The sequence below is a fragment of the Bos mutus genome, chromosome 23 (genome assembly GCF_027580195.1).
Source record: "Bos mutus isolate GX-2022 chromosome 23, NWIPB_WYAK_1.1, whole genome shotgun sequence".
Taxonomy (NCBI): Eukaryota; Metazoa; Chordata; class Mammalia; order Artiodactyla; family Bovidae; genus Bos; species Bos mutus.
Window position 1 is genome coordinate 46087219 of NC_091639.1, and position 13279 is coordinate 46100497.

Below are 13279 nucleotides of genomic sequence, written 5' to 3' on the forward strand. Positions count from 1 at the left end.
GTAAGCCAGAAGGAAAAACATAAATACAGTATACTAACGCATATATATGGAATTTAGAAAGATGGTAACAATAACCCTGTATACGAGACAGCAAAAGAGACACTGATGTATGGAACAGTCTTATGGACTCTGTGGGAGAGGGAGAGGGTGGGAAGATTTGGGAGAATGACATTGAAACATGTAAAATATCATGTAAGAAACGAGTAGCCAGTCCAGGTTCGATACACGATACTGGATGCTTGGGGCTAGTGCACTGGGACGACCCAGAGGGATGGTATGGGGAGGGAGGAGGGAGGAGGGTTCAGGATGGGGAACACATGTATACCTGTGGCGGATTCATTTTGATATTTGGCAAAACTAATACAATTATGTAAAGTTTAAAAATAAAATTAAGATGTTCTATGTATAGTATCATGTTGTCTGCAAATACTGACAGTTTTGTTTCTTCCTTTCCAACTTGGATAACATTTCTTTCTTTTTCTTCTCTGAGTGCCAAAGGTAGGACTTCCAAAACTATGTTGAATAAAAGTGATAAGAGTGGACATCCATGTACTGGTCCTGATTTTAGAGGAAATGCTTTTCACCATTGAGTATGATGTTAACTGTGGACTTTTCATATAAGCCTTTATAATGCTGAAGTATGTTCCCTTTATATCCCCTTTCTGGAGAGTTTTTGTCATAATAGATGTTAAATTTTATGAAAATCTTTTTGAGTCTATTAATATGACCATATTTTTTGTTCTTCAGTTTGTTGTTTCATCACACTGATTGATGAGTTGGTATTGAAAAATCCTTTCATCCCTGAATTAAGCCCCATTTGATCATGATGTTTGATCCTTTTAATGTACTGCTGGATTTGGTTTGCTAGTATTTTGTTGAGGAATTTTGTGTCTATGTTCATCAGTGAGATTGGCCTGTAATTTTCTTTTTTTGGTGATATCTTTGTCTTGTTATCAGGGTGATGTTGGTATCATGGAAAGAGTTTCGAAGTATTCCTTACTCTGCCATTTTTGGGAATAGTTTCAGAAGGATTGGCGTTAATTCTTCTTTTAATGTTTGATAGAATTCTCCTGTGAAGCTATCTGGTCCTAGGCTTTCATTTGTTGGGAGTTTATAAATCATAGATTCAGTATTTGTAACTGATCTATGTATATTTTCTATTTCTTCCTAGTTCAGTCTTAGGCAATTGTACCTTAGAATTTTTCCATTTCTTCTAGATTGTTCAGTTAATTGGCATCTGGCTGCCTGTAGTATTTTTCTGCATCTATTAATATGACCATATTTTTTGTTCTTCAGTTTGTTAACTTTGAACTGTGGTGTTGGAGAAGACCCTTGAGAGTCCCTTGGACTGCAAGGAAATCCAACGAGTCCATCCTATAAGGAAATTGAATATTCTTTGGAAGGACTGAAGCTGAAACTCCAATACTTTGGCCACCTTATGCGAAGAACTGACTCATTTGAAAAGACCCTGATGCTGGGAAAGATAGAAGGCAAGAGGAGAAGGGGATGACAGAGAATGAGATGGCTAGATGGCATCACTGACTTGATGGACATGAGTTTGAATGAACTCCGGGAGTTGGTGATGGACAGGGAGGCCTGGCGTGCTGCAGTTCATGGGGTTGCTAAGTGTCAGACACGACTGAGTGACTGAACTGAAGGTTACGTTGTTTGAGATTTCTTGTTTCCTGAGATAAGCTTGTATGGCTATAAATGTCTTAGAGCTGTTTTCTGCATCTTACAGGTTTCTGAAATTTTTATTTAGAAATATTTACTTATTTGACTGTACCAGGTCTTAGTTGCGGCATGCAAGATCACTAGCTGTGGTGGGTGGTATCTTTCAGTTGTGGTGTGCAAACTCTAAGTTTCAGCATGTAGAATCTAGTTCCCTGACCAGCGATCAAACCCAGGCCCTCTGCTTGGGGAGCATGCAGTCAGAGTGGACCACCAGGGAAGCCCGTCATTGGTTTTGGATTATCGGGTTTCATTTTCATTTGTCTCTAGGTATTGTTTAATTTTCTCTTTATTTCTTCAGTGACCCATTGGTTGTTCAGTAGCATAGTAGTAACTTCCACATATTGTTTTTTGCATGTTTTAAATTGTAGTGGATTCTTAATCTCGTAATATTGTGGTCAGAAAAGATGCTTGATAAAAATTTCAGTTTTCTTAAATTTACCAAGGCTTTGTGTTCCAGCATGTGATCTATCCTGGAAAATGTTCCATATACACTTGAAAACTGTGTATTCTGCTTTCCGATGGAATGCTCTATGAATGTTAATTAAGCCTATATGGTCTAATGTATCATTCAAAGCCTGTTTCCTCATTTTCTGCTGATCTATTGATGTGAGGGGTTAAAGTCCCCACTATTACTGTGGTAGTGTCAATTTTTCCTTTCATGTATGTTAATATTTGTCTTAAGCATTGAGGTGCTCCTATATTGCTGCATATATATTCACAATTATTTTGTATTCTTCTTGGGTTGATCTCTTGATAATATGTCATGTCCTTGTCTCTTTAGCAGTCTTTAAATTGTTTTATCTGATATGAGTATTGCTATTCCAGTTTCCTTTTGATTTCCATTTGCATGGAATAACGTTTTCCACCCCCTCACTTTCAGTCTGCAGGTGTTCCTAAATCTGAAGTGGATCTCTTGTAGACAGCATACACTGGGTCTCATTTAAAAAGAAATCAATTCAAGCAGTCTGTGTGTTTTGGTTGGGGCATTTAATCTCTCTACATTTAATGCAATTACCTATATATAGTTGCCATGATGTTGTTTTATTGCTTTGTATGTTTTTGTAGGTCTTTTTATCTTCTCTCTTTTTTTTCTCTCTTGTGATTTGATGATTATCTTTAATGTTGTGTTTGGGCTATCTTTCTTTTTTGTGTATCTATTGTAGATTTTTGGTTTGATCACCACAAGGTTTCGATATAGCAGTATGTATGTATGTGTGTATATATAGACACAAATACATATATATAAAAATATATATAATTTGGTGTATATGTATATATATATATAAATTAAAATTTTGGTTCAAGTTGATCTCTCAATTTCAAACATCATGCCTTTGCACTCTCCTCCTCTCATGATTCCTGGTTTTGATATATTTGTGTGTTGATGATTTCCTGCTTTTACTATATGTTTGCCTTTACTGGTGAGCTTTCCCGTTTTGTAATTTTCTTGTTTCTAGCTGTGGCCTTTTCCTTTCCACCTAGAAAAGTTCCTTTAGCATTTGTTACACAGTTGGTTTAGTGGTGATGAATTCTAGCTTTTGCTTGTCTGTAAACATTTTGATTTCAGCTCTTAACTTTCAATTAACCTTGCATTCCTACAGCAGGGTGCACTCTGTAGATGAGGGTAACTGTAGACCTGCCCTGGTCTCAACTGTTTCAAACCTTTTTGGCTCATAACCTTGAAACATCATAATCTATGGCCCTTTCGTTAAGTAAGACACCGTTGCTTCTAATTTGCTGAGAGCAGTCAGTGTAGACAGGTAACGTAACTCCCGTCCAGTTTTACTGAGACGTAACTTGGACTGCAAGGAGATCCAACCAGTCCATTCTGAAGGACATCAGCCCTGGGATTTCTTTGGAAGGAATGATGCTAAAGCTGAAACTCCAGTACTTTGGCCACCTCATGCGAAGAGTTGACTCATTGGAAAAGACTGTGATGCTGGGAGGGATTGGGGGCAGGAGGAGAAGGGGACGACAGAGGATGAGATGGCTGGATGGCATCACTGACTCGATGGACGTGAGTCTCAGTGAACTCCGGGAGTTGGTGATGGACAGGGAGGCCTGGCGTGCTGCGATTCACGGGGTCGCAAAGAGTCGGACACGATTGAGTGACTGATCTGATCTGAACTGATGTACAGTGCTGTGTAAGTTCCAATGCTAACCACCTTATTTTTCGCAGTCCTTCCTACTCAAAAGGCATGTCCCTTTCCATAGGGCCAATTCCTCTACCCTGACGTCTGCAGAAGGCACTGAAAGTGAACCAAAAAACAGGTGGTCCTGCAAATCTAGTCCATAACGCCAAGGTTATGAGATCAAAGCCTAAGGACAGCCGATGACAGGATGTCAGCAGGGCTCTGAGCGGCAGCCACACAACAATTTCCTTGCTCTCTTTCTCCAGCTGGTGGAACACTCCTAATCACTTCTGGTTGGTGGCTGCCAGATTAGAATTGGATTTTGCTCATTATTTAAAAAAAAATTTAATGTAGTTCGTTTATGATGTTGTGTTAATTTCTGCTGTACAGCGGACTGATTCTGTTTTATAGTCATATTCTTTTCCACTACGGTTTATCCCAGGATATTGAATACAGCTCACTGTACTATGTAGTAGAACCTTGTTATTTATCCATCCCATATACAATAGTTTGCATCTGTTAACCCCATGCTCCCAGTCCTTCCCCTCCCACCCAACCCCTACGGCAACCACCACCGTGTTCTCTATGTTTGTGAGTCTGTCTCTGTATTGTAGGTCTTTTAAAGTTCTTAATATGCCTCAATTTATCTTTAACAGACCCAATCTTTACACTGATTTTTAGTGCTGCGAGTCAGTCCAATGTCATGGTTTTAAAAAAAGAAGGAAAGAATGCAAAAAGACAAAAAGAAGAGGAAGAGAAGGCAATGTACATAGGGAGGAGGAGGACAGTTTACAGGAGGACCTCGGAAGTCAGGATGAGGCTCCAGAAAACAAGCATTCAAGAGGAAATAAACATCAGACATCAGAGAGTGAAAAGTTCCCCACAAGGCAACTGCTAGTGACTGGGAACAGCTCCCAAAGACTCTCAGGAATATTTTAAACCACTTACCTTTCTCCCAAAGTGTATTTTTCTGTTACAAAAAGGCAAAATCCCTAGGTCTTTAACAGGGGCAGCATTCAAATGAGCTGAGATAAAATTATGTTCTTAAATTTGTCTCTGAACACGTAAGCATATTCAAAGCACCAAAGGAGTAACAACTTCAACTGCCTTCTCAGATGACGTTTTTACAATCAAAATGCATGAATTATAACACACGATCTCTTAGGTTAGAACTATGCTTCCCATCAAAGGCACACATTTGAGGCCCATGCTTTGAGAAAGAAGTTTTTGTCACTGAAAGAAGTACTGAATTTCTGTCCGTGGAGATTCCAGGTCCTCTGTGATAAAGGTCACGTGAGGAAAACATGATTATCACCTTGAACCTGATCACCACCACTCCCACTTGTGAAATAAATTGACAATGTCACGAGGGAAGTCATAACTGGTCATGGTTCCAAAGGAACCATTTGCTATCCTTCTAATCATATTTGATGCCATTTTAAATACAACTCTACCATTTGATTCTTAAATGTACGCAGGCTAAAAGGATATAACTATATTACCTTGTCATACATTCCCTGCTTTCAGTTCATGTTTTTTAGTGATTTAACTTTTCCCCTTTTGAAGAGAAGAGGGCTGGGGACCCTGTAGGCTCAGTGTCACCAACAGTGGCTGGCACATGGTTGGCACTTTTGAATTAAAAGTAGAATGACTGTTATTTTATCATTTGTTCATTATATATTATATCCTTGTGTTTCTGTCCCCCAAACTTAGCCTATCACATTGTTACTAAAGAGAGATCATCCATATAACATTTATTTAAAACAAATAAATGGAAAAAATTCACCTTAAAGAATCAGTTATTCCATATGTTCATGTGAATATGTTTTATTAAATGCATACTATAATAATATCTTTCTATAGTATGTGAGTATACATAATAAATTAAAAGGTATATATTTATTAAATATAGATATAATACCAGAACATAATTATTTCAGATGAGAAAATCAAAATAAACCCATTTTTAAGTCTCTTTTGGTCACTCCAAATGGATATTTGCTCATAAAAAAATACACGGATTTGTTTTTTTTTTCCCTGGGGAAAAAAATTAATTCCATAGCAATGTAGTTAAGGGACATATTTTATTTCATAGCTTTTCCGCAAGCAAACTTGCTTTGATACAAAATGAGTTCAATGGTACAGGCGCTACTGTCCACTCAAGCAAAAGAAAACCTCACATTTAGATGAATGCACTTTATGATGATACTCTTACAGGATACTAGGTCTCAGGTCCAGGTGGCCTCTGGCCTCAGGTGAAGCCATGGGCGCAGAAATGCACAAGAGTCTGGGAGTCTCAGAGCATGGGAAGGCGCGGAAAGGAACCTCCTGTGAGTTCTGTCAGCAGGAGGATAAGAACCGTGGTGGGTGTGTCTGTCTTTCTGCCCCCCATCTCGCAGTTCACACTGACATCATCTCGGAACAGATCCCTGGGGGTGTCTGTTGGCTTTTCGGGGTCTCCAGAGAAGCAGGGGCGTGTCATGAGGTATCCTTCACATTAGCGCCCAGTGGAGGGCTGGCTGCCGGGAGGCTGTGGACTTACCTTCAGGTACCGTGTGCTCAGTGTAGGAACCTCTATGCCTGTCAAACACTCTCTCCTGCCTCACAGAGGGTGTGAGTCCAACCCCAGACTATCTGACCCAAAATCATACAGAGGAAAGAAAAAGACAAATACACAGATAAGGCCATCTGCAGAATTTTTAAACTCACCTCTTGCAATATTTCACAATAATCTCTACATCATATGTTACATCTCTCAGACTTAAATAGTAAAGGCTTCAGGAAGGGCCGTGGCGGAACCAACTGCACTATCTCTTGGAGGACTTGTCCAATTTGCTGGCAGGTGATTTCCTCTGGGGCGTGGGGATTTTGGAAGGCTTGGCTCCAGGCGGCCGAGAACCTGCTCGGGGCGTAGGCCTGTGTGTTGGGGGGACAGTCTCCACGTCGGAGCCCGCGGACTGGATCTCCGAGATGTCGAAGTCCGAGGCGTCACTGCCGCGGCGGCTGCTGGCCCGGCTGCCGGCTTTGCTGCCGGCCCGGCTCCCGGGTCGGCTCGGCGTCCTCCTGGGATCTGAGCAGAGAGAGGGCAGAGACAGGTCATCCTGCCTCCTGCGCCCCCTGCCACCAGTTCTCGAAGCTCAACACCACACTCAATCTCAGCCAGTCTGCTGAACACCCAGGAGGTGCTCAGGCAATACCTGTGGGTTTTATGGCCTTGCTGTGACCCTTAAGTGGATGAAATATACAAAAAGCTGGATACACACACAAAGTGGAGGTTGGGAGCCATCCCACTTAAACAGGAATTCCACTGACTGGACACAGATGGAAGGATTAGATGTATTGAACTGGAGACTGTGTTTTCCAAAGTGTGGCAGGTCTGCCCTAGGGATGTGTGCAGTGCAAATGCACAGCACGCACTTGGTCAAAGTTTTACCTGCAGATAAGGAATTCAAAGCAGAGGGGAACGGAAGACAAAAAAATTTGTTTAAAGAAGCTTCAGGCTTGCTATAAAGAAAGCTGAGCGCCAAAGAATTGCTGCTTTTGAACTGTGGTGTTGGAAAAGACTCTTGAGAGTCCCTTGAACCACAAGGAAATCCAACCAGTCCTTCCTAAAGGAGATCAGTCCTTGAGTGTTCATTGGAAGGACTGATGTTGAAGCTCAAACTCCAATACTTTGGGCACCTGATGCGAAGAACTGATTCAATGGAAAATCCCTGAGGCTGGGTAAGATTGAAGGCGGGAGGAGAAGGGGACGACAGAGGATGAGATGGTTGGATGGCATCACTGACTCAATGGACATGAGTTTAAGTAAACTCCGGGAGTTGGTGATGGACAGGGAGGCCCGGCGTGATGTGGTCCATGGGGTTGCAAAGAGTTGGATACGACTGAGTGACTGAACTGAACTGAACTGAGGCTTGTTGTGCTCAGGACCCTGGAGTCAGAACCAGAGTGGTCGGGCTCTTCCAACCACCCAAAACAGCCCAGTGCAATTATCAAGCAGCAAAGGAGGCCAGACCTTCTGGCCTGAAAGGGTAGATCCTGTTGTAGCTTTTCTTTGATTTCACAGTCACTCTCTCATCTTTCTCTGGTACTTTCTGAAAGGGAATTTTTGAGTCTCTTATTCCCCTTGGCTCATTGATCCCCTATCTTAAATGGATGACTGGGACCACCTGTCATTTCAGAAGCACACAGCAGCATCAGTTCGTCTTCCCTGACTAGGAAGAAACGGGACTCCCACCTTTAGATCACATCAGGGAGGAAGCACCCCAGACTCACCGGCAAACTGGGTCCGCACTCTGGCAGCTGCGGTGGTGATCAAGCCACTGTCCTCCCCGGAGTGGAAGCCTTTCCCTGACAAGTATCCCGGAAGTCGGAGCTTGCTTCCCTGTATCGGTGTCCCCTGTGGTTAAGCAGGAAAAAGACATTTCAGACACTGCGTTTGTCCCATGATCCTCCACCGACACCGCTTCGCAGGCTGTGGGAACCCTCCGCTGACACTTGAGAGGTGGAGGGGACAGCCTACCGGTTAACAAGGCACTGGGCTCCCACCTACGAACTTCTTGTTCTCTCCCTGCATTCAGAGGGAACCCTCTAAAGGAGATGAGTCCATGTCGGAGATAAGATATGAAAATAGAGGTAACAAACTGTGAGTATGTTAGTATCTCTCAGACAGTCAGTGAATATCACAGAGTTCAGAGTTCAGCCAAAAGAAGAGGATGGTGATTACATGGTACAGAGAGAAGATGGGGCTCTGAAAAATTGTGTTTGGATTATCTGCTGCTTGCAAGGCTTTTAGGGACCAAGACAGAAATAAACAGAACAGAAAGAAAATAAGAAATGCTTAGACAGCCATCATTTAAACCAACAAAATGGCCCCCAAAAGTGACACTTTATTAATCTGTAAGACGTCACTTTTATCCCTTGGCCCTGTCACTTTCTATGGTCCTCACACACAAGATACCTTACACCATTTTGGGATGATTCTCTTAAAATTCTTACAAGCGTTCAAGCAATCACAGCTATGAAATTTTTATTGTAAGTCTAAAATCACTGCACTTTTTCTTCATCACGACAACATTTTGAAAATTCTCCCAAAGTTAAAAAAAGAAAAAACAAATCTCCTGAGAAGTATAAGGATATCGCATCCCTCAATGAGCTCACAGTCAGGGAGCTGTTTGGAGGAAATAAATCTATATAATTATATGTGCTTTTTAAAATTAATTTTCCTTTATCAAATACTTTTAAATGCTTAATAAAGCACATGTAAGACCTCCTGATACATCAGACTTGCAATTTGTTAATATTAGTGATATTCATAATTCATTTACATACTCTCTATACATTTAAGTATAGAATGTAAATAGAATTCATATAGATTACTTGAGTGTTCAAAATATTATCACACATCTAACCACAACCAATCCTCACACTTACCTAATCACTTTTTCACAGACATGAAAGAGGAGGGCTTGAGGAGGGCAGTAACTTCCCCAAATGAAGTCTGACAGCTCTGCTTCAGCTAAATCCCTAACTGAGAATCTCAGCAACGCAAGAGAGACTGAGGACTCGCAGGTGATGAAACATATTATGCGAGGTGACAGTTCCTGCCCCCGGAACACCAAAAGCACTCGTCAGGTGCCTTGACGCGCTTGATTTTATGATCACAAAGCTACTCAGTCCTCTGAAAGACCCCTCCACGGAAGGATACTGTTGTTTTGTCTCATGAGGCTACTTGAAATCATACCTAGTTTTCTATTACCTAAAGACTTTAATTTGGGTGGGGGGGTGGTTTCCATTTTTTAAAAACTTGAACTAACGGAGTAGCACAGCCCTCAATATTTATTTATTTATTTTTGATTTTATTTTATTTTTAAACTTTACAATATTGTATTAGTTTTGCCAAATAGCGAAATGAATCCGCCACAGGTATACCTGTGTTCCCCATCCTGAACCCTCCTCCCTCCTCCCTCCCCATACCCTCCCTCTGGGTCATCCCAGTGCACCAGCCCCAAGCATCCAGTATCGTGCATCGAACCTGGACTGGCGACTTGTTTCATACATGATACTATACATGTTTCAATGCCATTCTCCCAAATCTCCCCACCCTCTCCCTCTTCCACAGAGTCCATAAGACTGATCTATACATCAGTGTCTCTTTTGCTGTCTCGTACACAGGGTTATTGTTACCATCTTTCTAAATTCCATATATATGCGTTAGTATACTGTACTGGTGTTTTTCTTTCTGGCTTACTTCACTCTGTATAATAGGCTCCAGTTTCATCCACCTCATTAGAACTGATTCAAATGTATTCTTTTTAATGGCTGAGTAATACTCCGTTGTGTATATGTACCACAGCTCTCTTATCCATTCATAAGCCCTAAATATTTAAAACAAACATCTCACGTAAGGTTCCCTCCTCTGCTTTCAGTTCTGGCCACAACAGATCCATCAGAAGTGACACCTCGAGACAGAACATGTGATACTAAACAACATTGCTCACTCGGGGGAAGGGAGAGGGACGAGGGGCTGGGGATGAGGACTGGTTTGTGCCTGATTCTACCTCCATCAGCAATTTCCATTTACGTCATTCCGGTCTCAGGAGGGCAATGATATTTCCTCTGCCTGCCTCTCATTATGAGTGTGAGGGTTAAATAATACGTAAGAAAGAGTTTTGGAAAAGCATAAAAGGGTTTTGAGTGGTACTAAGTTACTTGCATCCAAGAGTCCTTGCCTTTAATATGAAATGCCTCCTTGGTTTCAGGAAGAGTTATTTAGAGATTCTCTCCCACCCAATTCTTGTGATTCTGGTCAAATATGTGCCTATGTTTATCATTTTACAGAGAAGTTTCTTTAAAAGACGTATGGTTGACTTCCAGTTGAACATAAATGATCTGATATAGGAGTTAATCTTGGCAAATCTTATATCACCTAAATATCTTATCCCCATAGAGCATGTCATTTAAAAAAGAGCACACTGACTAAAAATCATCAAGTCTAATAAAGACATACACCTTTTGAGAAAGAGAGATAACTTTGTGCCTACCTTAGCCCCTGACCTCCGGCACTGATGACTAAAAGGCTACGTCCCAACCACCCAGTGTTCTTGGACAGACGCAACATACCAGACAGTCAGAAGGACCTTGCCCAGAGAGAACACTCAATCCACATTCTTTTAAGGGATTCTCTTGCAAATAACACTGCCTTTCACTCTCTCCCAAAAAGGATTATAGTATTTCTTGCTGAAATTATGTCTAGAAGCAGAAGGAAACCATCAGCTTGAAAAGAAACTGGACTCAGGTCTGGGTATAGTCTCCTGTATTTCACTCTCCCAGGGGAGAAAAGCAGAAGTATGAGCAAGAGAACAAAAAGCAGAAGCGATAAAGAGCCCGCAGTGGTGGCAAGGTTAAGGAGCTACAAGCCGTCTTTTCTGTTTGACCCCTTACTCTTGTGTCTGCCTAGAAATGCTGGGTTGAGACTTACTACAAAGAAGTGTTTAAAAAGACACAATATTGTCAAAAGTGCAGCTATCAAGGGGGAGGTGCAGCAGGGCTAGTAAGTGATAGTCAGTTAAAGGCAGCTGTTAGGCTGGAATCTGGGGCCTTACGATACCTCTGGAGATGACACGGGAAGGTCAGGGCACTCGGCTGGTTTACAGGGAGTTGACACCTTGCTGTTTGTCAACCAGGGTTTACCATAATTGCGTGTTAAAGGATGGAGAATCTGTATGGAACAATGGCAAATCAAACGTGAAGGATGGCAGATAAAAAGCAAAGCCACGGAAAGAGAGTCACAGCTACTCATTTCGCAGTAAGAATGATCGTCATTAAAAACACATGGAAAGGCCTGATGGCAAATCATACACACCAAAAACATGAATGAAGCTTTAAAAAGAAAATGCAGTCTAAAAGGTATCAAAGTCTCCAAACAGATTGTCTCTATATGGGCCACAAGGCAAAGGCATACCAAAAAAAAATACACACACACACCCACACACACCCACACACACCCACACACATATATTTAATCCTGCATCTTCCATATTGTGATAAGGGACACATCTGGAGAAAGCTGGTCCTGCAAATTCTAGGAACCCCAAACACTGAAAAGCAGACTCTAGCACAGCAGTCCCCAACCTTTTCTGGCACCAGGGATTGGTCTGGGGATGACTCAAGAGCGTTACATGAATTGCATACTTTATTCCTATTTATTATTATAGCAGCTTCACCACAGAACATCAGACATTAGATCCCAGAGGCTGGGACTGCTGCTCTAGACGGGGAGTGTGGAGGAGAAGAAAACGCGTCCTACCTTAGGCGTGCTGCTGGCAGGGACCTGCGGGGAGGCGGCCTGGCCGGCCTGACCGGACACGGACGTGGACCGACTGGGCGAGGCCGCCCGGGATGAGGGCCTTGATCTCCGGCCCCGCGGCCGGAAGGCAGCCATGCCCTGAGTGGCTCCATCCGCCAAGATGAACTTCTCCCGCAGTTCCATGTTCGTCCTTCCTTTTGCTGGATGGTGGAACACGTGAGAAGGCACACACACAAGAAAGGAAGGGAAAAAAAAAACAAAAAACAGGGGCTCAGTATGTGAGGGGAAAAATCGCCACCGGGCACCACAGACCACGTGGAGGATTGCAAGAACACCTTTTTGCCATGCCAACTCCCACTCAGCATCACAAAAAGTCAAATGCATTCCTTTACAATGCATTCCTTTTAGATACAAGTAAGTTGGGGGAAGATAAAAATAAAAGTGTGCTTATTCTAACACTAGACACCAGAGCAAGAGGAACCACTATTAAAGAGAGAGTCAGCATGAAAATGACAAGCTCATGCTCAAATACCGTTAATCCACCCGCTACTGATGCCTGCAGTGTTTCCCTATGCCATCCCCACCCCAAGGGGACCAGGGAGGCAGGGACTATGGCTTTTGTAGGTACTACTGAGGCCAGGAGATTGAGACCAATATTTCACCATCAGGATTAATTGAACAGTTATACAGAATGAGAGATGGGTTATTAATCATGATGACAACACATAAACTTTCGGGTTTTTCACTTTCAAGAAGGCGGCTGGTATTTTTATTTTATGCCTTAAAAACCTGGTTTTACAACATGCAAAATAACAAACGCCAGACCGGAGGATCTGGGAGGTCATCTGTGATTCAACACTCAGACTGACACGTGTGCACGCGCTCTTGAGGCGCCGCCAGAGCCTCGCGTGTGGGGCATTGGCCTGTGTTTGATCACAGACACAACCCCTGCGTCTGCAACACTGGAAGGGCGTCCAATGTCGAGAGTTTCAATTTGGAAGCACCAGCTCAGTTGGATGTGAGTTAAGCCATACGTGATGGATGAAGCGCGTTATTTGAAAACAAACAACGAAAGCAAGAATGTCAAAGGAGGAAAGAGGAGAGG

The 13279-nt window shown here is 42.4% G+C and overlaps 1 protein-coding gene across 21 annotated transcripts in view; it reads right to left on the minus strand.

Annotated features, from left to right (window-relative positions):
• Nucleotides 1–5931: 5931 nt before the first annotated feature.
• The window catches only part of DST (dystonin), a 516386-nt gene continuing 509038 nt past the window's right edge, over nucleotides 5932–13279 (minus strand). For 18 of the 21 annotated variants that reach the window (XM_070361379.1, XM_070361397.1, XM_070361380.1 and 15 more), the window contains 4 exons: nucleotides 12175–12374; nucleotides 11476–11586; nucleotides 8142–8265; nucleotides 5932–6936 (listed from right to left, as the gene is read on the minus strand). In XM_070361379.1, coding sequence (XP_070217480.1) covers nucleotides 6674–6936; nucleotides 8142–8265; nucleotides 11476–11586; nucleotides 12175–12374 — 698 coding nt within the window. In that variant the 3' untranslated portion in view covers nucleotides 5932–6673. The remainder of the gene's footprint in view (nucleotides 6937–8141; nucleotides 8266–11475; nucleotides 11587–12174; nucleotides 12375–13279) is intronic. The other 3 variants (XM_070361385.1, XM_070361390.1, XM_070361396.1) reach the window with 1 other exon arrangement.